This window comes from Limanda limanda, chromosome 12, assembly GCF_963576545.1.
Source record: "Limanda limanda chromosome 12, fLimLim1.1, whole genome shotgun sequence".
In the NCBI taxonomy this organism is placed as follows: Eukaryota; Metazoa; Chordata; class Actinopteri; order Pleuronectiformes; family Pleuronectidae; genus Limanda; species Limanda limanda.
The window spans coordinates 19,711,101-19,738,787 of NC_083647.1; the positions used below are offsets into that span (position 1 = coordinate 19,711,101).

Below are 27,687 nucleotides of genomic sequence, written 5' to 3' on the forward strand. Positions count from 1 at the left end.
GTTGCCAATACAGGAATGTTGGCTTGTTTACTGCCTTACAGAGAAAAGCAGTGACCCTGATTGCGTTTAGCGAGGGGACGCCTGTGTTAGCTAAACATCCGGTTGCCTCGTTTAAGTACACTACAGTGTGTTGTGTGCAGCGTGCGAAAAACACAGGAAATGCACTTTGGCTATATCCACATTTGTGAGATGAGAAAGAGGGCTGACTTCCTGAACTCTGAATACTCTGAAGGATACAAACATGCTAGTGGGAAAATTCATGGTCACTGGCTTTTCTGCTCCATTTCAAACAAGGGACACTTCTATTCGGACATGCAAGCTTGATGATGACAATTGTAATGGAATTAAAAAAGGAAAACGGGAACGCAAAAGTGGTTGATTTTAGGAAAACACAGGTAGAGAAGGTCCTCTGTTACTCGATTACTTAGTTTGAGATGTTTAGAAAGACATTTTTTCTATGAATAAGCACATATAAAAATAGTATTAGACTGATATCTATATTTCTGGTGAGAAAATCACCATAGGGGATAGCAGTACACACTCCACGCACACAAAAAGAGTTAATTCAAATACCACAGGAAGTCTACAATATGTGTCAGGGCTGCACATGTGAGGATCCTGCATGCACGGGCTATTTATACTGTACAGAGTGACACAGAGGGATATTTTATATGGCCGCTAACATAAGGACTGTGGCACAAGCTGCATGAAAGCCAGAGAAACACAAAGAAACTTCTCACACAACATGCTGTCACTATGACAACCAGGCAGAATCATTTAGCCTGATCTCTTGCCATTCCACACAGCGCAGAAATCCAATAGCATTTAAGTCTTATGCAACCGGGCCACCGAGTTGAGTTTTTTCTCTTTTTTTTTGTAAAACATTTGCAAATACAATTCATAGGAGCGTACATGGATTTTATTTTTCTTGCACTGTTTTATTTTGAAGGGTGCCTCAGCTGCCCATGACAGAATCTGGGGAGCAAGAAGGTGGGGGGGCAGCCTCAACTACATGACTCTTCTATTTAAGCTGTCACTTCAACCACATTTGCTAGTCTTTGCCCAAAACCCCTGTTTGTGGTTTTTGGTGGCGAAGAAAATTAATCTTGTGTCTCATTTTCTTTTATTCACCACTATTGAATTACTGAATGTACCACACGCTGCCATTTCACACTACTCCGATCAATCAATCAAATTGTATTCGTAGAGCCCATTCACAAATCATTATTTATCTCATAAGGCTTAACAAGGTGTGACATGCCCTTAACCCTCAGCATGAGTATAAGGACATTTTTATTTTGTATATAGAAACCTCAGTGAGAGCCACATCCCTCTCCCAGGACAGACAGAAGAGCAGAAGATGCGGCATGTAACAGAGCACATAAACAACATAAATGACCATAACAACATTTATGAGAAAAGACAAAGGTGTATCAGTGTATCAAAGTATTTAAACAACATAAGTCTAACAAAGATGCAGGGAGCAGTAATAACAATTGCAATGATTAAGGTATCATTAAGGATTAAGGATTAAGATATTGTCAGTCATGGATGTGTGTGTAAGAATCTTTTTTGTATATTTTAGCAATCTAGTTGTAAGAATCCGATTAAAGCTTGAATAAAAGTTTAAACTAACAATTTAGTAGCACTTAAATGGCACTTACTTACAGCACTTTGTAGTTTGGCTTTCTTGAAGAAATTGAATTTTCTTGATTCTTGTTGTTCCGGGTTTATACCATCATGGTTGTATTGTGTATTGTAAGTCGCTTTGGATAAAAGCGTCAGCTAAATGTAATGTAATGTAATGATACACAATCCAGGATCATGATACACAATCCACATCACGATCTGCAGCTGTTTTAATTATATGTCCTCATTTTATTTGAATAATTGCATTTTTTTGCTTTCAATTCCCATTCTTACTTGCCTGAATAATAATAATAAAATTAATAATAATCATAATAATAATAATTTTCTATACTAATAATACTACTTGGTTTCAGCTGCATTAATCATGAATAGGATCTGATGTAATTCCATTTGTACATTTCACGCAGTTTCATGTCAGGATTTTTTTATAAAGTGTTTCGTGGGCGGTAAAAAATACACTTAATGAAAGAAACGCAACAGAATGTGTTAATGGCCGATCTGTGTGTGAGTGTGTGTTACTGTGTGTTACTGTGTGTTAGTGTGTGTTCGTGTGTGTGTGTGTGTGTGTGTCAGGCCAAGTCCTTCCTCCAGATTATGTTCTACTTCGCATGCTATCACACAGACGCTTCCCTCGTGTATCAATGCGTGATTGAAGGGAAACTTCTTCTGGGAAGTGCGGGGACTACTTTGGCTCGACTTCGGGAGGCGGAAGCACATCTCACGCAAGCGGGGCCATGAGGGAAACGCGACTTCCCGCAAAACGACGCGTTTAATTCTCCAAACATGTTGTGACAAATCGCGACGTTTGTGTGTATACGTGTGTGTGTGTTGTGTGTGTGTGTGTGTGTGTGTTTTTACTACGTCGCGGAAGGATCTAATTTTCTCAAAGCGAGGGTCGACACATCCGCCCAGTTTTCCGATGTTTCACCCCCCCTTACCCACTCACACACACACACCCCTCCTCCTCCTCCCTCCTCCTCCTCCTCTGAGTTGAAAATGGAGTTCGATTAAAGCAGATGTCCACCAACTTCTCCAGGAGACTCAAGCACCGGGACGTCCTCCCCCGTCTCTCGGCCCCGGCCCCCGGCACACACAGCGGTTCGGGAGGGTGGGACTTGTGTCCTTTGTGTCCTCTGTCTCCCGGCGGCTCCTCGGATGCCTTTACCGCAGATTCCTCGGACACGTTGACGGAGCAACGCCGCACAGCGCTTTTTTTTTTCTCCTCCTCCTCCTCCACCTCCTCCTCCCTCCTCCTTCCTCCTCCACCTCCTCCTACAAGTGTTGTCCTGGACCTGAAGTTGGCGAATGGATGCTCGCCATAAATAACCTGCCGACCACCACAGCCTGTCCCTTCGTTTTCTAGAGGATCTATGCGCATTATTTTATTTTTTTTGTGGTGTGTGTGTCTGTGAGTGTGTGAGTGAGTGTGTGTGTGTGGTTGCGGAGAGAGGGGGGTGAGATCTGCGATTCGGCCCCGGAGAGGATGATGGTGCCCACGGCCCATTTGTTGTGGTGGGATTCTACTTCCAGGGAGGACGAGATGAATCAGCGGTTGTCATTCCTCCTGGCGATTTAACGTTAGTTCCAGCGCAGCGAGGCTAACGCTAAGCTAGCTCCTCTCTCTGGAGGCTATACCCCCCACACCCACCCTCCACCTCCACCACCACCACCAGCCCCTCTTCCTCCCCTCTCTCTCTCTCTCCCTCCCCGCGCCAGGGACGCTTTTATCCGGGCAATGCCCCATCGCTCGTCCCCCGGTGTCCTCCACCACCACCCGGGCTGAAGCGAGTGATTTGCACAGGCGGAGGAAGATGGTGATACTCGAGGTGTTCTGTCCCGCCGTCACTGCGCCGTCGATGCTATTGCTAGGACTTGGATCTCCGTGAGGAAAAAAATGAGTGAAGATTCAACAAATCCAAACAACGAGTGAGTGTCTTTTAATACTTTGTGTCTCCGTCCACACACACAGAGACACACACATGCAGCTCCCAGTAAAGCACCACCGTGGATGTGTGTGTGTTTGTATCTGTGTAACACACGCTGTACTCGGTGGGCACAATGCTACCACCAGCACCAGCAGCACCAGTACGGCTCCCAGTGACATTTCCACTGCTGCCTCGTCCCCTCACGTCCACTGGGTTCTAAACCACCAGGAATAATATGTGTTTGTTGGCTCATAGAAAGATATTATTATGGATTATAATGTGAGTTTATGAAGAGCAGTGGGTGTCAAGCACTGACACAGGCCTGTTGTTAAATAATGTCTCATTTTGTGATATTATCGCGTTTATAATGCATCTATAAAGCATGTATGCTACAGGAATTAATTATAACAACACTGTATTTTAGTTGATTTAATGATAACCTATGTATTATTTTTGGTTAACTGGGAAATATACACCATTTGTATGGCTGCAGTTATTGTGATAGTTGTTATATAGATTGTTTTATTCGTGATCAAATACACAACAAGGATTAAACCTAACCTAACAAATCAGCTCGGGATCACACAGCGTTGTATTGACAGCCTACATGTGTGTGTGTTTGTGTTAAACTGTAGTCCGCCATGATTCCAGAAAAATGACGATCGATTTAAAAAAAAAAAATCCTGCACACCCTTGTTTCTGTATTTTAATATTTTTTAGTAAAAAGAGATAAATTAAAAAAAATCCCATCGAGCTGGTCGCGGGGTTGAGAAGCTGAAGATGCCATTTTTTTTTCTCAATCACACTCATTTACATATCACAATCTCCATTCATAAAAAAAAAAAAAAATGGCTTTAAAAAAAAAGGCGTCATCGACTCCACACAATCCTCGGATGTCGATTATTATTATTATTATTCCTTTTTTTTTTAATCCGTGTACGAGGCTTGTGTTTGTGCACGTCGCGCCCATTTCGAGTCGTGTGTTTTGTGTGTCTCTGTGTGTGTGTGTGTGTTGTTTCAATGGGCCGATCCCTTGTGTGCGCTTGTTGACAGTCAGTGAGAAATATCTGCTTCGGGAGGTGCTGCGGTCACGTGATCCCCCTCCATTCATAAAGTACCTGCCTTGCCCATTCACAGCACTGTACACTGGTTCGCATTGCACCGGCGAGCACACAATGCGTTTCCTGCACTAGGCGTCACATGTAAACACCACAGCTCGTCCTCTTCTTCCTCTTCTTCATCATCCTGTCTTTATTTATTTATTTTTTTTTTTATGTAAGCGGCTGCAGCATGTTCCATAATGTATTTGTCACAGAGGAAGTCATATGCCCTTTCTCGGGCCATTTACAGTGTCATGGTTTTAATGCTGGAAACAAACCCCCTGTTTCCCCCCCATCCCATCAATCTGGTCCCTTTTTTATTTTATGAGGTTGATTGATTTAATATACAGAGGCTTTGTCCTTGAACTACACTTCTGTTTTTTATGTAACACATAAAACTGAGTTCCTTTTCCTCGCTTTTTCCTCCATCGCTAACAACACAAGCACTTGTTGTCTATTACACATGTTTTAGGGATGTTCATCTGAGCCGTTCTTTGTCGTTTGTTGCATGATTACGTTTTTAGTTGTGTAATAACCTAGCGTGTTTGATGCTATAGCTGGAGGGGAGACACCTCTGATTTGAGTGATCTAAGCAGCTTTTCTCACTGTGGCACATTAAGATCAAATCATTCGTAAATATAATTTGACCCCTCTGAGGATTAGGGGTTTCTCCAGGCCTTGCTTTGGGAGCCGCTGCTACAGGCTACAGATCATCACTGGTGTGTAAGCTACGATAATAGCAGCTAAGGTTGTGATCCAAACATTGTTGCTGGGATTCCTTTCCACCTCCTTTCTGGTTTGTTATACGGTTCATGGTAATGGAGCGAGTAGAATGCTGAAGATAATCTCCTTAATAAACCATTTCTAATGACGTAAACAACCTAGTTTTTGGTTTTGTGTAATTTCTCAGCATCAGGGATAATGATCGAGATTTTCTTCTCAGTAACACATGCTGTTTTCTTCCATTGATGCAATAAACTTCAATCTTTCTTTAATAGACGGATTTATTTTTGTTTAAATCCTGTTTACGTTTTGACTTTATGCTTCACTCTACAAGCTTGATTTAACAAACGTGTGTAGCCTGCACTGTAAACATCATTTAGATTCAAACCCCCATGAAACGTGTGAAGAGATAGTCCCGGTGTGGTTTTGTCTGAATGATGGGTGGTAAGCCAAACTGGTGTACACGCAGCACACCCTTTGCTGAGAACATGTTACTTGGCCTTGGTGCAGCTACGGTCACAAGGCTGAGATGACAAGAAGGCGCATGAAGCCTCGTCAGAATTTGGTTTGTACGCTGGCGTGGACCGGAGAGTGTGGCGTGTTATGAGGCTAATGTACATGTTGCTAATAAGAGCTATGGTCATATTGGAAGAAGTGAGAGATTCACGAAGTTAGCAGCTTGTCTCTGAATGTCACGTTTATCTCCCATATTTATTTCATCCAAGGCAGTGGCCTGTAGTGTCTTTTGTCCGTGTGTTGTCGTTACTGTTTTTATGTAGTCGTGGAATACAACAATAGATTTATATTTTTCTCACTTTATGACTTGGCACTGGGATTAACGCCACGTTTCACTCAGTTACAAAAAGTTGACCAAATTATCTTATATATTCTTCCTGATGTTAAGAAACAAATCAATTCAAAATGATATAAATGAATTACACGAAACTAAAATGGCATAAAAACTAACAGAATATATACACAGACATGGACCTAATTGTTGTTATGTAGTCGTGGAATACAGGCTGTTACGATGATGTCTCCTTGCTAGAATGGCATGTTTCTCATTTCTGAATTAGTTTACCTTTTTAAAAAAAAAGTGAATAGGCTTTTGTTGGACAAATAGCGATTCCCCAATGTTTACTCTAAGAAAATAATCATCAAACATGTTCTTTTATATTTAAGTCTTTGTGTGCCTGCATACTGGTTTTGCAAAGATTATTCGGACCCTCATCCACTTTTATCAGTGAAGGTCAGTTGCCTCTATACTCCAGTGAACATGCACAGGGCACGGCCTCATTGTTTTAGATTCCTGCAGTTCTGTGGTATTCTCTGTTGCCGGTCAGGTGATCCTCAGTGATTCCTCTCTCTCTCTTCTGTGTCCTCTTCCTATCTGTGTGATTGATTTGACAGCTCAGCGTTTTATCTGCCAATGCGGGTGTCGTGATCTTATCACCTGAGGGCTGTTTCACACTCCCATTCCTGTTGGAGAGCTTTCCAAACACATTCCTCCCAAACAGCCCCCATCATGTCCTAAAACGACAAAGGGAGACAGCTACTTCAGCTGTTAGGGCTAGTGCTTTATAGCCTAGTTAATTGCCTATATCCTGTGGCCCTTATGTTAAGCTAAATAATTTCCTGGACCTTTTTATAGATTGTATTATTTGGGGTTGCTGCCAGTTGTTCGCTGTGACCTCCATGAACACTTAGCTTTACTAGCTGGCCAAGTCTAAGCTATACACACATCTAACCCTTGATAAAGTCTGCTGAGCTGAAAAAAACATTTGGTTTGGCCTCTGTACTCTTTTAGGGAAGTGATGCTTGTGACTTCAGTGGTTTTAAAGAGGCTAATAAAGTGTGTTATTTGACAATACACTTAAGGACACGTGTAACAGCATTTCACTTTATGGGTTGCTAGCATTATGGGTTGCTAGGCACACATTTAGTGTGTATTCACTTGAAATTTCTTTCTGTGTCACATTTATTTATTAAGCTGACGGTTATATAATACTAAAAATTATTTTGCATTCTGAATATTTATGCCCCAATGTCTTCAGATTCTATTAGAAGCTGTCTTATTGTTAGTCTGATTAATGACAATGATCCTCTGTATTACCAGAGGGCTTGGACTGTCTGTAACTGAGACAAGCCAACAAACTGAGCAGGCCTTGTATAGTGGTGGACTGTTCCAATCCCATGGCCAGATTTGGGTCTGGATTCTGTGTATTTTAAACCCGTGCCACTTCCCTCTTATAATTTTCATTTCCTCTTCAAGTATTTTAGGAGCATGCATAAACTGGCGTAAATGTCAGCAGTGTATGTTGAGTATTTTAAACCAATTTTCAAGACAAAGACTTGGTGTTGTTGTAATCTCCACTAGCCTGCACAAAAACAACTCACTGATCTTTTTTGTATCTTCGTCACAACATCCAGATAGCAGGGCATGTCTTTATATCATTGTCTAGGAGGGCCTCTGATGTTCACAGACCATATCTCAATACCTCTAAGAAGTGCTTTTAGCACTAAGTGTCTGAATTATGGATATTGTTTTCAGTTGTGCTGCATGTGGGAGCATGAAGGCTGGGCCTTGTTGTGAGCTCTTTGCTGCAGCTGGGCTGAGATGGTTCTTTCCTGCAAGGCCACAGACATAAAAGGGCACAGATGTAAATCCTAAACCTTGTGTCTTTGATTGAGTTTCCAAACACTTTGAAAACAGGAAGGGGTTTCTGTGTGTGCGTCCGTGCACATGCTTGTGTGTTTATTTCACTGGGAACATTTGGTGTGTGTATGTGTTTCGGGGAGAGATCGGCCTGCATTCTAGAATGAGGGAATTTAAGCAAACATAGCTTTATATCATCAAATGTGTCACATTTTCAAATAGGTTTAAATTGGAGGCCTGTAAGAAAATGTATTTTTGTCTTCTCAGTAAATGTTTGATCAGATTCTGTCCTATCTAGTGGATATATTTAGAACTAAGAACAGGCTTGTATTGGTTGATGAAAGCGTCTCTTTATTCCTCTAATTCCTAGAGGTTCAATTGAAAGCTACTTGAATATGATTGTAATTGATTTTCAAGATGGTCTCATAGGTTGGTTTCTAATGTTTATAGTAATAGCGATGATGATAATAGTATGTTATCCCCGAACAACAGGGCACGCTGTGATGGTTTACATTCTCTCTGAGCTGTTTCTCCACATCCACGGGCCTTCATCATGGTTTGGTGGTTTGTCCTCCCTGAGTTTCTCCTGAGGTGAATTGATAGTTTCTCCCACAGCAAGAGCGCTGCCTTGTCCCCTCAGCTTCCTGTTTCCCCCCTTGGTCTCAGAGTTACTATAACAAGTCGAGTCCCGGGTCCCTGGGGACTACTCCTGCATCAAAGCCGACCAGAGACACCGCAGCAGTCGAAATGTGTGGTTCCTTTTTATTTTTTTGGTAATGGCAAGCAAAAGGTTTTAATTTTCCAAATGCTTGCGGTTGAAATTAAGATCATCTCAATATGTCGCTGTGATTGATGCTTGAGAATAGTTTACTGGCATTTGATACACATATGGGACTCTTATGATTTATAGTGCCACAGCCCAGCGGCACCTAGAACATTGTTGTTGGGGTTGCAGGCCCAAGCCAGTAATAGAGGGGTTGGTTAGAAAATGAATGTTAGAAGCCGTGTCTGAATGAGCAGTTTTGTCATTAATTTACTGATTTAGGTCTGTCTTTGATTCGCGCCACCGGCAAATTTGACCCACTAACTGCGATCTGTGACGGATGCTACCAGAAGTGACTATGATCAGTTAATTTGTCGTCACATTAGATGGTATTTCTGTGAAAGGATGGTGGTAAATTTGTAGATTCGCTGCGTGGTGCAGCAGCAGAGTAGGCTTGTTCTGTTTTTTTTTTTTTCCTGAGTCAGTTGGTATCTAAGCTGAATGTTCTTGTGAGGGCGATGACTCACCAGCAGCCTGAGGTGTTGAGAGGAGATAGGGCAAATTTCTCTTTCACTTCTCTTTCTATAGCCAGCGTATTAGTTTTCACTGCATCTAATGTAGCAGGCTTGTGATGCTGGCTTCGTCTTTCTTTAGGCATTGTCCCATTATTGGTTCTGTTTTTTTCTTTTTAATGGCTAACAGACAGGCCTTTCAAAAGCGTCTTGTTCTGGTGCTATGTCATAATTTGCACCGCATCCATGTTAGGTCATATTGGTGTTTGTTTTGGGTATGTCAGTGCTCTTGAGTTTGCCACTGGTTATTTAGGGGCTTTGAACCGTGGCTAATTGGCAAGCTAGTCTCCACCGTTCAGATTAGATGCACTGTTGGAATCGATGGTGGAGTCCCAGATTGCATGTTATTTATTTCTTCAATGAGGCGTGATCGCATGGGAAGGAAACTGCACAACTGTATCCTCTTAGCTCCAAGTTACTGTTTGTTAGCCTATTTTGTTTCTAGACTGGAATATTTTAGCAGATTACATTTTTATGAATATTTTTTACAATGTTTGATCTTTAGTTTCATCATCTGTAAAAGCATTGGACTCGTGTAGATCTTTAGGCAAGTCAATCTACATTAAATATACCAGGAGTTGTATTATCTAAATCCTTGTAAAGGAAATGTGAAAGTATCATATACTTTCTATGAGATCAGGTGTTGAATATAACCGCACATTTTAGTAAGCAAAGCGAATGAGTCACACCCAGTGTGGCTTTTCACACCGTCTTCCATTCCCCACTCTGCTTTCCTTGTGATTGCCTTCCTTCTGGAGGATAATCTATAGAATCGGATTGGGATAAGTAGCTTGTGTTTATTTTCCCAATGATATTTTAATGATTCCCCTGTCAAAAGTCCTGCCAAAGTGGTCTAGTGGAGCTTGACCGAGCTTGACAGCCTTCCTCCAGTTTTGATACAGGGTAGAGATGGGGAGGAAAAAGACCGATGGAAAAAAGAGGTAGGGGGGGACTTTTCTCCCCTTTTCTGATGCTAATGAAAGGAGGAATGGTTTTCCAGCTTTTAGCTTGCAGAGTGTGTCTCCCCTGCAGCATGCTCCGCTGCCTGGACATTGTGGGAGGACAAAACTCCAGGCCCGGGATCCAATAACGTGAAATTTCAGCAGAGAAGCGGCCATTGTGTAGAGAGAGGCAGCCGAGGAGGGGTTGGGTAGAGGAGGGAGACGGAGCGGAGGAAAGGGAGGGTGACTTGGCGAGCACCCAGGGCTCAGGCCACATCCTTTCTCTCCTCTCCTCCTCTTCCTTCTCCTCCTTTCCTTCTTCTCCCTCTCCTGTCTTTCTTTCAAGCCTCCCCAAAAACACCCCTTCCCTCCCATCCATTCCTCTCCTCTAAGGGAAGCCCAAGGCTGAGACAGGAGCAGAGCATGATGGCATGTTGGAGCCCAGTGAGCCATGGGCCGCAGCAGCAGACAAACAGCCACTTTGTCCACTTAAGAAATGGTTGTCCCAGGATCCCCCTTCTCCAACACACACTGGAGCAGCCGGCCTTGAGGCCTAGGCCTGCCTGATCTGCACGTGCTCCCCCATCATGTCGTGGCTTCGTACAATTCATTCAAAGTTGAAGCTACATTCTAACATGACACCATGATTTCATGGTGTTTTGTCCACTCTTTGCTGTCACATGTTTGAAATGTTAAGATACTTTTTATGCCGTACTAGTCTATGGAAATAGTTTTTGTGGAGGCCATATTCAAATGCGGGTGAGAGCTGTTGACCGTCACCTTGGTCTCCACCCTGTTCCCATCCACAGCCACCTCCTCCTCCCCCCGCCGTCCTCTGTTACACTCTCAACCCTCCCCCTGTTTTTCTCTCCTGCTTTTAGTCGGAAATGAAGTCAGTCATCCAGCAGAATAACTTGGAATAATTTGGAATGGGGGGTTCCTTTCTCTTTATCTCTCCCTCCTCCTCCTCCCCCTTTCTCTCCCCTGCTCACAGGCCCAGGCCAGCTGATCTGCTTCCGCTCTCAATTGTGTGTCCAGTCGACTGTGTGCTCCCAGCAAGGGATGTTGAGTCCAGCCTTTGTCTCCACCATCCCACTCTGAACAGTGTGTGTGTTTGTGTGGTTTGCAGCAGGTTGCACTTGAATCTCCTTTTGGAGCACTGTTTTTAGTGAAGTAAAGTATAGATTTTTATGGAAGAAGAGGAGCGGATGGAGCATTTTCATTCCCCTGTTGTAATGATTTTGTGTGTTAATTGGAGCTAGCACACTTGTTTGTTCTCGGTTGAGTTTAGTTGTTGGTCTGCATGTTGTGGTTTTCAATTATTGACCATTTAGGAGAGTAATTATCAGTTTTCCCTCTGACAACAAGTGTGACTCTGTTTTAAGCTAGATGCAAAAATGCACGTATACACAGTCAACTTAACTTCCTCTTTGCACCCAGCCCCCCTCTCTGAGAGTGTCATGGTTGCTGGCATGTGTGTGATGGTAGGTCTGAAGGGTCAGGCCCTGGTCATTGTGCCCTGGTCATGGCTGAGCGACACCACCGCCTGCCTTCTGTTCACCCCAGGGACCCCTGCCTGACTGACAGCCCCTCCTGCACTCATCTCCGGCATCCTTTATTGGGGGCCATACAAGGGTCTAACAGCAACACTATTTCCTTCTTTTACTGCCTGTTATACTGCTCAAAAATGCACTTTTCTGCAGTTGCAGGGGTTCTCTTGTCAGTGAAAGCACTACTTATGTGGCATAGTTATAAGGTGTAACCAGAAAGGCTGTTGCTTGGAGATTGCAAGGAGGAAGTTAGTGGTGCTAGGGTTTTTCTGTCAGTTTCCCACGGTCTGTTACTGTTGTCTAAGCTCAGGACAGCATGAGGAAAGAGAACCAATGATTGCGATATACGTTTCGGTTAATTAGAGATGCAGTTATTCTGTTATTTTCTTTCCTTGCTTCTTCTATTTATTTGTGATTCTTTTCATAGGTCATTTTGTGAATTTTACAATTTCTTTTAAACTGTAAAGAATATAGTACAAATAGCATGGAATTTCTTTCCTTGGTAATTGACAAGTCGTCATATTTACTTACTTGCCACAACAATGGTCATTAAAAAAACCTTTTCATTTAAACCTGAAATAACACTTTTGGACAGAAACCATTAACACAATATTGTCAACATTGCCCTTTTACATGAAATAGCAAACTTATTATTTACACATCAGGTAGTTATGGAGCAATGTTATCATTCATTTAGAGTTGTGCTCATGGCTACTGGGCTAGTATTGGATGGACGACTGCTATTTTTCTTTTAACTCGGTGTTTGGTCTCTACCACTTAATGATTGATTGCTTTAAGTAATAAATGCTGCAATATATTTACATGCCAATGCTAACTGTGTGGGTCTGGCGTTGTTTTATTCTTTGCAGATTACAATATTACAAGTACGTGAGAGTCAGTATATAAAAGAAATATACTATTTTTCAATATTTATATTGCCCGTATGTACTTTTGAGGGAACTTTGTTCAACTATCAACAGGTGCCATGATATCAAAGTTTTCCCTTGAAACAATTTCCTTCAGATTTTATGCTCACTGGCTCTTAGATAAATTACTAACCAATAACCTGGAGACTGAGGTTTGTCAAGGGTGTGGAAGGCAGGAGAGCAAAGGTTGGTCTCATTGAGTAGGCAAGATTTAGAGAGGAGAAGCAGTAAGTAGGAGGACGCAGCTATTCTGCTATTGGAGCACGAGCTACTAGTTAACTTTGTATCACATTTCATGTTGTTTCTTCCCCTCAGTCACTGTTGCAAATTTGTTCACTGTCAGAGATTTAATATTTTTTCACAAACCAATTCAGACTTTGTAATATCATCTTCATTGGTGAACTCGGATGTTAGCCAGGGAGCAATGTGCCACAGGAAGACATCCGGCAGTCACACTCTTCACTCACATTGCCTGTTTATTTCAGCTCTCAGATCTTACTCAGTCTTTAATATGTTACCAGGAGTTTGTGCAAAATGCTGCCCTCAGCACACCCTGACCTTTGTCATTTCCGGTGTCCCAATGCAGTCTGTGTTATCTAATCAGGGAAACATCTGACTCTGAGTGAAGGGACAGAATCACAGGAGATGGGAAGAAATGTAATAAGGTGCAGATCTATGATTACCCATCAATATAAGTTGCGATACAGTAATTTATACTTGGCACCTTTTGTTAATGTGTCATAGTAAAACATTTAGTTGTGATATTGTGTGGTGCATGTGTTTTTTTTTAGTTCAGACTTATTAGATTTGGAGGAAAATCCAAATCTCATGTAGTTTGGAAGGGGTTATCCCAATTTTTTTTCTGCAGCAATTTACAGAGGCCCCCTAAACACTTCAAATATATTTACCTAAGGTTAAAGTGGGTGATTTTGGTTCTGTACAACGCTTTGAATGTCTCAAAAAATCTGACAATCTATGCTTCTTTTGTGCACACTGCATCACATCAACTTTCTATAAACGTTTGAAACTTTCTTGAATAATTTCTCCTGCTTTTCATTCCTTATTTGGGGGGGAAAAAAACATTTGCCTTCTTATGAGTACATGGTTTCCATCATTTACAATTGTAGCTGCATTTCAATGCATTACCCCAAAATTCCAAGCTGTAGTAGGTGACATGAGAGAGGGACAAGACAACCAACATCATTAGCATCCTGGGAGATCAGACTAGAGAGAGGGTGATGTAAGAGGGAGCCATTGTCATGGGTCATCTAGTTCAAAACAACCTACTTTAAGGGAAAGGTTGGAAATCCTCATAGACCAGAGCCCAAACTCGGCCACATGGTCACTCACCCTCTGGCTGAGGTTAAACATACACCACGGCCTCAGACTTCAGGAGACCCAGCCAATAGTCTGATAAATGTGCAACTAGAACCAAAATACATTAAATCCAAAGTTGAGCTTCTGATCCCATATTCTATTTTTAGTTTAGTTGCGTCCCTGCTTGTTACTTATTACATCTTCTGTCACCGCTTAGATTTCCCCATAGAATCATCAGAGTAGTTCTAGTATGATGTCGTTTGTGTTGAATGTTGAGTAAAAACAAATTCACTATTTTGCAAAGTGGACAGTGGTCTACTTTGAATTGGATTCTATCTTTGGTGGAAGCTGGTCGGGGTGGGATGGGGATGTTTTGATTGATTTTGATATGTACCTGAACGACAGGTAAACAAAGAGCACTGGTGTTATGCAGAGTCCTTCCTGCCTGCTTAGAATTGTGTGCATGTCACAGTAACACACACCGGACGGTAAAAACTTTATGGATTTTTTGATGGTCCACTAGGCTACCAATGCTCCGGACTGCCATTCTGACTATGACAGTGCAAGGAGAGACTAAGAGAATTAATGCACTGCGTGCAGCTCTACAAGTAAACAACAGCACAACACTACAGATTTTGTATTTATTATGAGAAGCCTAAAAAGCTTTTTAGGTCATTATGAAACTGAGGCAGGACAGATTAAACGGTGGCAGACCCACACAGTCTCAGTAATTAATGGCGGACGGTTATATGTGTAGGCTACATAAACTGTAGTCCAACTTGTTTTTGCTTCAGTTCAAAAATACGTTGGAGGCTGGTATTTGATGAAGAGTGAATAGTTGAAATGCTTTTGTGATCTAGGTGATATGTTGTGTGAAGGCCCCCAAGAGACCTCAAGGAAAGATCGTGTTTGAAAAATATTAGATGCTTGTACCACTGTTTATGATCACTAATGTCCACCCTTACCTTTGCTTTTCCCATTTCCTTTTTTACCTCCCTCCCTCCTCCTCTTCCTCACTTTTTCCTCCACAGTGACAGTTATGCGCGTGTGAGAGCAGTGGTCATGACTCGGGATGACGGTGGGTGGCTTCCCCTGGGGGGCGGAGGCCTTAGCTGTGTCACTGTGTATAAGGTCAGCCGGGCAGAGGACAGCGGCAGCACCCACAGTTCAAGCAGCGGAGGAAGCAGCAGCAACCTCGGCTCCTGTAGCCCCAGTTCTAGTCCAAGTCCCAGCCCCAGTCCCAGCCCGACTGCTGTGGAGTTCCACGTCAGGGGCGAGAGGCTCAGAGACAAATTGGTAAGGGAACATCTAGATCATAACCTGTATGTGAATAGTGTCTTTGTAAGCTACACTGCATACATTCATTTCCTACCCTACATGTAACTAGTGAGTTATGCTTTTGATCTTTACGTTATTGGGTCATTCTGCCACTCGTGCACATTCAGGTGTACGAACCAGACACGATTTATTCTCTAGGATGAGATCACCACGAGCCCCCCTTTCCCAGACACCCCTCTCTCTGTCTCACTGACACACACACACACGCACACATACACACCCACACAGGAAGTGGTTGTTTGGCTTTCCTCCATGGCGCAGGTGTCTGAAAATAGGAGCAAACTGCATGATGCTGTGATGCATGATGACATCATCAGGGAGAAGGGCAGATTACTCAAGTGGGGAGAATGTGGGATGAGGGATGTGGGAAGCGAACAAAGAGTCTGCAAGCGAGTTTAAGGATGGAATAGGGGCTGGAAAGTCACACTCATCAGGGTTTTCTTTAAGTACACAAATATTTGCCTTTTTTTTTATAAGCAATGTCTCTGTATGTGAAGTAAGTCAACCCAAGAACTTGTGTTTGTGGTTACTCAAAACAATCCCAAATACCCGTAAAGCAGTCTCTAGTTAATTGTAAAGCTAAGACCTGCTAGTATTACACTCTGTAATCGTATTAGTTGTAACCTGACACATTAAGCTACAAAGCCTTTTAAGAAGGACTTGGCTTTAAAAACATTTATTTTACTGTATAGCAGTCAGTAGCATTTGAGTCAATTATTGATAATATGCTCATTTTCAAAAACCTCAAATAATTTGACGAAATTATCATATAAGCCGAAAAAAGACGTTTGAGAATCTGGAAAGGACACATTTTTTGCATTTGGCTAAAAAAACGAGCCAAGCAGTAATTTGTTATAAACATATCTGATTGTCTGTCAAGCGCTGTGAGTCTTCTTATTGATTAATTGACTATTCCTTATGGCTCTAATGTAAAGGCTTTTGAAGAACAAAGTGAGCATTATCATGCTACAGCTGCATTGCTATCTTTCCTATCAGTTTTATTTTGCTTTGGGCGCAGCAACGAAACATACAAGTTTATAGAATACTGAATCAATGTTCCATCTAATAACATCAATCGTTTTGGAACGTAGTACAAGATGGTGACTTTCCCTACCTGCGTCTTCCTGTTTTTCCTTCCCACTGCTTGCTCATTGTGGGAACTCTTGGGTTTCACTCTGTAATGTTGAACGGTCTTGCCCTTATTCTGCGAAGTGTCTGAAGATAATGTTGTTATGTGTTGCTGTGTAAACAAAATAGAATTAAGTTGAAATGCAAATATTAGCATTGATTTAAAAGGCTCGTAAATTAGCTGCAGTATTGTAAACATAGCTTGCAGTTGAGGATATGGAGCTCTATTGACATAAAGTCTTCAAAATGCTAATTGTTTTTGGTACATTGGGTAACTTGTACCGGAAACAAACTTAACCACAAACTGCAGTGCTGGGTCATTCTGCTTCTTCACCATCAACGTGAGGTCTGGATCATGTTACTTGTGGTGCTTCTAATCCTCATGGCTTTAGCTGTAGATTCTGTAAAACTGATGACCTACATGTCACACAGTCATTCTGTTGATGTGAAAAAAGATCCAGTAGATGCACTGGAATAATCCTGGTCTGCGGTAATGAGAATGTAAATCTGTATTTGTGTGTCTCTGTGTCAGATGCTAGGGGACAGAGGAGGCCACCACGATGCACTGTATTCTACTGTCTCCTGACGGTCCAACATTTGAGGCTTGTTAGAGCAGGGCGTCAAAATCACCTTTTTATCTGCCTTGACTAAACATGTTTTATGTGTGTTTCGTCTTTTATGGCTTTTTTGTGTTTGCGCGTTGCTATCCAAGCGGGTGTGTGGCACGGGAAAGGGCGTGAAGGCAGCGCTCTTACTCAGACACGGTATAGACATGGCTCAGAGACCCCGGCAACTGTTCTGGGATGTGGTAATATATTCCCCAATCATCGCCAGAGTCTACCCCCAGCCACCACAACAAACACCCAGCCATATGTAGGTCTGTCGGGATGCCACCCAGTGCCAGGGTGTTGGCGTCAACCACGACGCTACCAAAACGTCTGAGGGCATCAGGAGAGACAGGCGGAGTGAAGAGCCCAAGAAAACAACAGTAACAGACACAAACACAAACACAAAGGAACATTTTAGCTATAGTCAGAAAAAATGCGGGGCGCTATCACAACTGTTTACAACAGCAACGTCAGAGTTTTGATTTCCGACGAGAACGAAAGACCATATTCATTCTGTATGAATGATGTTGATGACTGGCAAAAGTGAAGAAGCTCGTGGTGTTAGAAAGGGCGTCTGGTTAGAGTTGTTATTGTGTAATACACAGAAAATTGAAACACTGTTCCGTGTAGACATGTATTTTCTAAGCATGGGGACATCTCCCGCACCTGAAAGAGACCTGAGCTGGTTGAAAAGCAGATCAAAGATGGAGATTTTTTTTAAAATAGGAAAAGAGATCCACGATTTCATCTGCAAGAAACGAGGTGATTGGGGAGAATAAGATTTGAGAGGAATCAGGGAGCTGTGGGTGTAGTCAAAGAGCCGGAAACAGAGGTGGAGCCAGATAGACGGGAGACGGAAGAGGAGAAATGGAGGGGATGTGTCTATATGCGCAGTGATGCGGCACAGAGTGTGCTGGTGATGACTCAGCTGGCTCTCCATATAGCTACCAATCACTCTCCTCCTTGCCCCCTCCCCTCTCTCACACTCTCCGTCTCGCTCTCGCTCTCTCTCACTCTCTCCCGCCGACTCTTAAAAACTACAGATCTAATTAGTTAATGATTACTAACCATACTGGCTCTCGGATTATGACAAATCTCTGGCTAAGCTCTCTGCCACTCCACCTCGTTTCCTGTCGTTCGGCGCCTGCGACTCCCTGTGATTGATACAGCTGTGACTGTGGACCAGGCTCACTCTGGACCTAGACAGTTGTTAACTGTATCATTTGATTGACTTATTTTTTTGCTTGTAAAATGCACTTTATCCGCTTTAAGTCTGTCGGTTTCACCAAGCCCAAAACTTAAAGTCAATCCTTGAATATCATTATTATTATTATATAACCAATATCGAGCAAGGGACAAATAAGATGATCCTATATCCTTTTATTCCGAGCATTTTTATTAAACTGTCTTTAAGGTTGTAATTTGAGTTCTGATAGAAAATGGCAGTGCAGCCTGATTTCCACCTCTTCTCTTCTATGCATGTAAATCTCTATCTCTCCTCCATTTCTGCTCCCACGCTAGCTGCTCACTACTCCCTGCACGTCTCACCTCCGTCTGTCTCCGTCCCCTCTCCTCTTCTCCTCTAACATCTCCCCTGCCTCTGTTCCGTTTCTGTCAGCGTGGCTCCTCCCCTCTCTTTTCTCTGAGCACAGTGTGGAATGCGGTGTTAAGTATCGTCCTTCCATGCAACTGCGATACTTCCTCCTCCGTCGGCCTCGCTGTGCGCTCACCTTACCTGCTCCGGCTCCGTTCAGTCTCGCCTCCACAATCGGCCCCAGAGGCACAGAGGACCCAACACCACCTCCACCACCACCACCACCACCACCTCTTCACCCCATCCTACCCCCCAAACTCCACGCCATCCTCCTCCCATCCATCCCTCCCTTCATCCACTGCCTCTGGGTAAACACACAGGCTTAACCCCTTGCCCCTGCTTGTCTTGGGGAGGCATGTATGTTACAGTGACACGAGAGGGTAGACGCTGTGAAAGCACATCCTCACCGCATCCAGATACAATCATATCAAAAGGGTGTAAAAAGCAACTCTCACGCAGACATTCAGACTGAAATATATACCAGTGCACTCGCTCTCTGACACACACATATCACATATCCTCATCCTCTCGTACAGCTGCCACGTATCCGCGTCTCAAAGCGTGCACGTCGACTGTTGTCCCGATCCAGGGGGAGCGGGGGGGCCATCTGCTTTCAGCCATCGAGTATTGGTTTGCGACCGTTATCCTCTGACAAGGCATTTGCGCTGCGAAGATGCACAGTGTAGCGCTCGGGTCATTGAGCTTTTCATCACACCAGCTCACGCAGATCGCTGTGTGCACGCTCGCTCACACATTCACACCCCATTAAGCCACCTCTCGTGTACGTCGGTAAAAAAACCTCAAAGACTGTAATGGCTGTCTCTCATTTCATTTAATCTGCCTAGAGGAAGGCCGGGAGGCGGCCCAGTAGCCCTGATTAATAATAGGCTTTGGAAACACAGTCTCTCTCTGCCACACACTTGGGCTGCCTGGCTCCGAAACACACTCACGGCCCCCCCCCCCTTCCTCTGCTGCCACCACCGCTGCTCTCCAACTTTATCATCAACTGTAATGAAAACCCCACCATTTAGAATGTGTTTTACAAATTATCCCAAAAAGTATGTGAAATTATTGGGCTTATGGTGATTTTTTTTTCTTCCTTTCGTTTTCGAAGCTCTGATGTGATGTGTAGTTCCAGATGCAGGCCTCTCCTCTCAGTCTCTCTCTCTCTCTCTCTGTTTCTCCCTTTTACCCATGTTGTAGTGGAATGAAATAATGTGACACATTTAAACAGGTTAGCCTGAGGAACAAGACAAGGGATTTACATGTGTGTTTCTCACTGGGATTCATCAGCATTTATCCAACCTTTGAATAATAATTTAAAATGTAAAATGACAGAAAGTCACTTTTTCCACATTGTGTTGTATCGATTTCAGACAGTTTGCTGGACATAACAAATTTCAAGATAAAAAGAGATATGAGATGAGATACGTGGGATTTACATGTGTGTTTCTCACTGGGATTCATCAGCATTTATCCAACCTTTGAATAATGCAGTTTCAACTTATAGCTTTACCAAATGTAACTCCAAAAAAGCAAAAGTGTACATTTTGTTATTTCCTATTTGAGACCATCTTTAATTTAGTGCTAATTTGCTTGTTTCCCCATCTTTTTCTGTGTGCTTCCAGGTGGTCCTGGAGTGTGTCCTACAGAAAGGCATTGTATACAACAAGGTCAACCCCATCTTCCACCACTGGAGAATCAACGAGAAGAAGTTTGGACTGACCTTCCAGAGCCCTGCTGACGCCCGTGCCTTCGACCGAGGCATACGCCGGGCCATTGAGGACATCAACCAAGGTGTGTGTGCGCTGTGTGTGTGTGTGTTCTAATGTTTATGGTGCCTGCATGTGTGAATTTCTGGACTTTAAAAGCAAGAGGAACCAGATAACAAAGTCAGTAGCAAGTCAGCGGAACGCTCCTCAACTACAAAATCAAGCAACCAGCATCTGCTGTTGTTTCCGTATCAGAAAATCTGAGTAGCCCACAGATTTTCTTTTCTCTACCCTCTCTTCCGTTTTCACCCTCTCACACCGCCAACAAAACACCAGGGTTGTTTGGAATTCCCTCTTAAGAGGTTGCACTATTCTGTGTGTGCTGGCTGCCATCCAATACGTGTAAAGTAATACGGGTGTATGTGTGCGAACGTGGTATGCATTCTGTTGCCGGGTGTCTGCGGCCTTGTATTCCTGTCTGTCTGTCACAAGCTCGTAATGGCTGACCTAGCATCTGTTCTAGGAGAGATGTATAGAGTTGATTAGCGTCGATGACTCCCCCACTCCCACTGCTGCCTGCTCAGTCACCCAAGCATGACCCCTCCTGCTTTATCTTATCAGTGCCAGCTGCCCAGATAAACGCTCCACTTCCTGTAGAGACTGGCAGGGCGGTCCTGTGCCCAGGTAGTGGGTGATATGGGATGGAATGGGAGGGTGGCTCAGAAAGAAGGGGAGAGGCAGGAGTTGAGACGTAGAATAGATGGCAACAGGAGATAGGGCCAGAGCTGTAGTCGGAAGAAACTGGACCAGGTTGGGCTTTTGTGCTGCTCAGACTTGGAAGTAAGTTTGAAGACTGGCTAGGCTGGTCTTAAAACAGGTTGGTCTGGCTGTGTATAACGTGGCATTTATACACAATCTTAAGCTAAACTAGATATTACACTTGAGTGGAGTTGAGTCTCTGATTTAAGTTTGGTCCTGATAAGCATTATTTTTCAGTACCGTGCCAGAGGAGGTTGCAAAGTCATCCAATTAGCAGGAGAATTGCCAGCTCAGCAATCTGCCACCCAGCCGCATGTTACACAAGCGGCTGGCTCAGGAGCTATAATCTCTATTACTCTCTAGACCCAGGAACCCTGGGGAGCATAGAGGAGGTACAGCAGAACATATCGTAAAGGCTTATCACTGTTGGGCGTCAGTTGCTTCTTGGCCGCAACCTATTATCGGAGATTTGAACTTCCTGGGGGCAGGTCCACACAGAAGAGTCTAGGTAAAAGGTAATCATTGGCAACAAGTGTGATGCTGGGCTCGTACATGGTCTTTTTTTCTGTGAAATTCAAAGGAAAACAGAGAATAATGGATTACTGTAAATGTAAAACTGAATTAATGACGGGGTGACCTTTCATATGGAGGTCAATTAGTTTAATGGCAGAAAATAATTGTCCTAATTTTCAAAGTAAAATGACAGAAAGTCACTTTTTCCACATTGTGTTGTAACGATTTCAGACAGTTGGCTGGACATAACAAATTTCAAGATGAAAAGAGGATACATGTGGCAATTCTGAAATTGACACATGTATGAAAAATTACTTTGGTCTCAGTTGTCATTCCTGTAACAGGATGCACTGTGGGGAAAAAGTTAAACTTGTCAGTGGCTGTCCAGTGTAAAGAAAACACATTCCCCTCACCTCTCCCAGAGGCTGTTTAGTTTCTTTCTGTTAGTACATGCTTCAACTCTTTCCTGTGCACGTCAGCTACAGCAGGTGATGGTGAGCTCAGTCTCCCCGGTGCCTGCACTTCTTTATCCCTCCCAACCTCTGCTGTCCTCTCCTCCCTCTGTTCTCCCCTCTCTCTCCTGGCATCCTCTGTATTCTGCCAGTGTTGTGTAATGCCTCTCCTCAGCCCAGGCAGCCAGGTTCCTCTGTATTCCTGTTGCATCGCTCTGCTGCTGGACTGCTGCGCGAATGTGCGTGGGGAGAGAAGAGGCAGCAAGAGAGAGAGAGAGAGAGAGAGAGAATATGTTTTGCCTATGTGTGTGCGTGCGCATGTGTGTGTGTGTATCAGTCTTGCAGTCCTCTGTTGCCATGGAAACATCGGGCACATGGCTCAGGCAGCTTCGCGGCCCAGCACTGCCAGAGTCGTGCTGCAGGAAGCCGTGTTCTCTCAGTAGTGGAGCAATGCAGACACACACACACACACACACACACACACACACACACACACACACACACACACACACCTTTATCCGTATGATTCAGAGATAGACAGACACACTGATGGACAGACTGTCTAACACAAGCCCAGTGAATTCCTCTCATCCTCTCTGGGGCAGAGACAGTATTACCATGTTCTGCTGTATTTCCTCCCTGAATGCAGACAGGCTCACTGATGCTAATAATTAGGTGAACCTAAGTTTCACAAAAGGACCCCCCCCCCCCATGCTCCAGGTACAAACAGTTTCCAGTTTCCCCTTCATTTCAGTGGAAATGGCTTAATCACTGATTTGTTCAACATTGCTAAGAACCTAACCTCAACCATTTATATTTCTCTTAAGTGTTTTCAGGCTGCTGCTTGAAATCTATTTCCCTGTTTGTTTTCTTAATGGAGTTGTGTATGATGACGTTTTTAATCTGGCCATCAGTGCATGTGAGGTGACAGTGATTTCAAGTTATTCTATATTATATCATTATATTATTATAGACTTAAAAATTAACATGAATACCATGTAGGATCGAAACAAATTACAGTTATGCCTAACATGTTACAGATAAACCTAGGTGGTTAACTCGTATCAGAATAGTTTGATTGACATTATTGCCATCTTGCTTTTGTACTTCATCATTTGAGTCAGTGAAAACCTGGAAAGCATACATTGACATCCAAGACTAGCACAGGCCTATCCTGTTCAGATTGCACAAGCTGAACTTCACTTATAAAAAATACTAAAATTAACAACAGTACATTTATCCAATATTTTTTGTTTCGGGAGAATACCATTTTGGCTATTAAACAATTGATTTCTAACTGAAAATTTTTGAAAATGTGCATCTTGCTGTAGTAGTAGAAAAGCATTTAACAAAACAGCATTTTGTGTAAGACATACCAGTGACATTAGTGTCTCTCCTTGGGTTCCGCCGTCCACAGAACCAGTTTAATTCTCTGTGGTAATGAAAAGCTGTGCCGTGGTCAGCATGATACCTGAAACACAAGCTTCGGCTCCAGCATCAGCAGACGAGGTGTTTCGGATGCGGAAACGGCACATGGCATTTTAGCCAAGGTCGGGGTTACGTTATTCTAGGCATGCATATTTCATTAAGTTCTGCGTGCCCCACTGACACAAAGCAGCTTTCATTTCCCCATTATGCACAGTGAGAGGAAAGCAGAAGTCTTGGCCTATCCTGCCCTGACAAGAATCAGCGTTGTAAATCTATTGGCCCAAACATGCTTTGTAGAAGAGATGGATCTATTGACGTCGGAATAGTTTTGATGAATTGATCTGATTTACACGAAAATGTAGCTAAGGCGTGAAATAGATTATTTCCTGCTGGTTGCAAGCATTTGTACGAGAAAGTGAAGGTTTCTATTTGACTGGTTTTCCATAATGTTTTGATCCCGATGACCTTAAAAGTGCTAGTGCCTTTTTGTAATGTACACAAAAACCTGAGGCTACATCTCAGTATGTTCTGGGTAAATGTGTGTTGTTCATTAATTTAACTGTAACAAGGCTTTTTATGGACACATGAATTGAATCCTTTCCTCCCTGTCTTCCAGGATGTCGGCAGTTTGGGGAAGGGGATATTCCTGAGGATGGGCTACCGGTGAGTGAGATTTCAGTATAAAGAAAATGTGTTGTGTGTGTGTTTTTCTTGCTTTCTTCGGAGAGTCTTATTGTTCTCTGTTTTGGAGCATTTAGATAAATGTAGTTGGCTTTTTTAAATTTGGTTTTCACAGTACATCAAATTCACAAATCTAGGAAACAGACTTGGTTTAATTTGGGTTTAAGGTCAAAGTTCAAACATTTTACACTGAGATAATCTCTTTGGGTTTTTAAGCAATTAAAAAAATCAGACAAAAAAGGAATGCATAATTAATGCCAACAGAAATGACACATTTTAAAAACAGTTGTTAAAACTAGAATTAAAATCCCACCCAAAATTAACACTGATTGAATCCAGAGCCCTATCGTTGAGTGAGAGCCGTGAGATGGAGTCAGGGTCTGCTTACAGTGAACCTCTCTCTCTTCATAATGCATTCCATTTATTCATTAGTTTGTGTGATTAACACTGTACAGTGCTTTACAGTACAGCAAGTGGTCAGGCAGTACAGTTATCAGCTCAAACACACTGATCATTTTTAAACGGAGTAAATTGGACTGAGAATTTGTCCATTTGAGTGTTAACCTGCACCAACTGTAGCGATATTTAAAGTTATATTTTTCACTCACCCACCATTGAATAGGAGGCAGGTCATAGCTCGACCCGTCGCCATGTGTTTGAGCTCCGATGTGTCCCAGCTCTCCGCTGACACCTGCCTTTGTTTTCGAACAGTTGTTCTTAGAGATTTACAGGTGTTTAACCAGTGCCCGCCAGACCCTGAGGAGTAGCTGGGTGTTGGCCAGCGAATGTGCCAGAGCAAGCTGAGCTGCCTCTCGATCAATCTAACCTGGTAGCTGTCACTCTCATTACAATAGACGGTGAGGTAATGTAACTATTGCCTCAGGAGCTGGTTGTTCAAACGCAGCTTGGAGAAAACGCTCTGGGATTTAAATGTTCTCCAGCTCTAGATGTGTTCCCTCATGGGCTCGGCCTCCTTTCGTTGACAGATTCAGAACTGTTAAGGTGCACTATGTTAAGAATTGTATATATCTGGCACGCAGCGCTGTGTTGGGTCGTGTGTGGCTAACAGCGCCGTGTTCTCTTGAGCAGAGACAGACAGCAGGTATATAGTTCAGGTCTACACGCCCATGTTCATTTGTTTTAGATATCAGGCTGGTTACAGGAACCTCGGTCACCTGTTCGACGTCAGATTGCAAAGTAGGTGAAAAGACACTTGAGAGGGAGGCAGGGCCGTTCCTGTAACACTGAGTGACACCTCAGCACGTCTGTAATGTAGCACAGCGCACACAACTGTCCTGCCACAGGTACAACTTTTGTTAAAGTTGTAATTGATGACTGTTGACACTGTGTCAGAGAGGTATTGATTCAACCCTGCTCATTTTTCACGCTGTATGGTATACAGAAAAGTACAGCTTAAACAAAACATATCACAGAAGTGTGCCAAAGTGCTAACAACTAAAATTGGTAGCTTTAACAAGTATTTATTGTAAGAGCTGTTGTATTGCTGAGCAGGTTGTTTCCAGTTTTTCGCTGACTGCTTATAGAAAATGCCCCGGCAGTTCCACAAGCCGTCCATGTGATCATATTTTGGACATTCCTCTCGACACCACTGGCCTGATCTCGAGCTCTGGGTTCGCTGCATTTGCCAGCGACCTGTCATCGTCCCGTTCGACCTGCCCTAGTGTCCGGCCATGTGCAGCGAAAGGAGTCAGAGCGGCGTTCCTGTTCCTCCGGCAAAGTTCCTCTTTAAGGAATCAGCCTGAAACATACAGGAAATCCAATTGCACCACTGTTGCTAGGCAGCGGGGGTGGGGTGGGGGTGTAGGGGAGCTTGGGGGTGGCGGAGGGTGTGGGGGGGGGTGTTCACAAGGTTCAGTGAGTGAACCACCGAGGGTGTCACCATGGTGATTTGGCATCCGAATGTTGCGGTCTGAGACCTGGGCTACAGAGAAAGAGAGAAGTGAGCCGGTGGCAAGTGCTGCAGCCGGAGAAGTAGCGAATACCACCACAGAATAAGTTGTGACATTATCTGCATGGCTTAAATGTTCCGAAAATACATTCACACTGCTGTTTGTACAGTACATGTGTCCTGATGGAATACTCTCTCTCTCTCTCTCTCTCTCTATAGATATATATATGCAGATGTATATATATACATATATCTATATATAATCTAATTCATGGTAGCCTTGCATTGCATGTGGTCAGACTTGCACTCGCATGTCCTTGACACGCGCACACACTATATGCACATGCAACATATTATACCCATTTAAAAAAACAACATGGTTGCACAACATCCTACTCAGCTGTTCTGACCCACTGCCAAGAATTATGCCGAACCGCCACAGTCTTTCCGCTAGTACACAGAAAAATGCACTCTTTTTTTTTTGGAATGCCACAGGAAAACATCCGCATCTAATTTAGCTCTGGCAGGAAGTTTATTTTTTTCCTCTTATCAGTTTAGTTCACAGAAGTCCCGCTGCCTACTTGACTTGTGCTGCCTCACACTTTAAGCTGGAAGTTTGAGACTGGTTTCATGTTTATTTAATATTTAAGGTATTGGTAGTTGGAAGGAGTCAGAGTAACTGGTTCTCCTGTTTTCTAGTCACAATCTCATCGAACTCTTGGTTACGAGAAGAGGAACAAGCGTATTTCTGATTACTTTAAGGGATATGTGGGAAGTAACTTGATTGTCCTGTGTCTTCAAGTTACCACCCAAAGGTAAGAGCTACGCTAGATTCGCTTCATGATTGTGAGAAACTCATATATGCAGAGACATAATGGATTGAACACTGGCGATCAGACTTTTGAACGTGCTCGTCATCTTTTCTGCTCCATTCTCTTCTCTGTGTGTGATGCACTGAGCTCGTACGCTGAGTGGGTTTCCAGTATGTGGGCCGACCCCAGCCTTCCCTGTCCTGAGCCCCTCTGCCTTTCAGGGTGGAAGTGCACGGATCCCTGATGTTGGTGTGGAGCCAGGTTGCCCCTGGCTCCCACCACCCCCCCCTCCCTCCCCTCCATCCCTCCCATCTCCCCCCGTCTCCTCTCCTCCCTCACCCAGCCACATCTCTAGGGTCAGATCAGCTCCAGATTGGCCCCCACGCATGCCTTTGAATGGTGGGGCTTAGGCGAGCGCTTTAAAAGGAAGCCCAAGTCTGTTTCCCATTTCGCCCCCCCACCTCTCCACCCCGCGCTCCTTTCTCTCTTTCTCTCACATACACACACAGCTGTCATCTGGCTTTTTAAGTTCTGTGCTGCATTTCTCCAGCTGGAGCTGGTTTATGACATTCCCTCTGCAGACTCTTTGGCCTCTTGCTCTCTTTCTCTCTTTCTCCCTTTCTCTCTCTC

General features: G+C 43.5%; 1 protein-coding gene across 1 annotated transcript in view; it reads left to right on the forward strand.

Annotated features, from left to right (window-relative positions):
• The first annotated feature begins 2,657 nt into the window (after window positions 1-2,657).
• Window positions 2,658-27,687, forward strand: part of spred1 (sprouty related EVH1 domain containing 1) — a 31,830-nt gene continuing 6,800 nt past the window's right edge. The window contains exons 1-4 of the mRNA XM_061082644.1: window positions 2,658-3,576; window positions 15,155-15,419; window positions 20,420-20,588; window positions 24,272-24,318. Of these exons, the coding sequence (XP_060938627.1) occupies window positions 3,545-3,576; window positions 15,155-15,419; window positions 20,420-20,588; window positions 24,272-24,318 (513 nt within the window). The 5' untranslated portion in view covers window positions 2,658-3,544. The remainder of the gene's footprint in view (window positions 3,577-15,154; window positions 15,420-20,419; window positions 20,589-24,271; window positions 24,319-27,687) is intronic.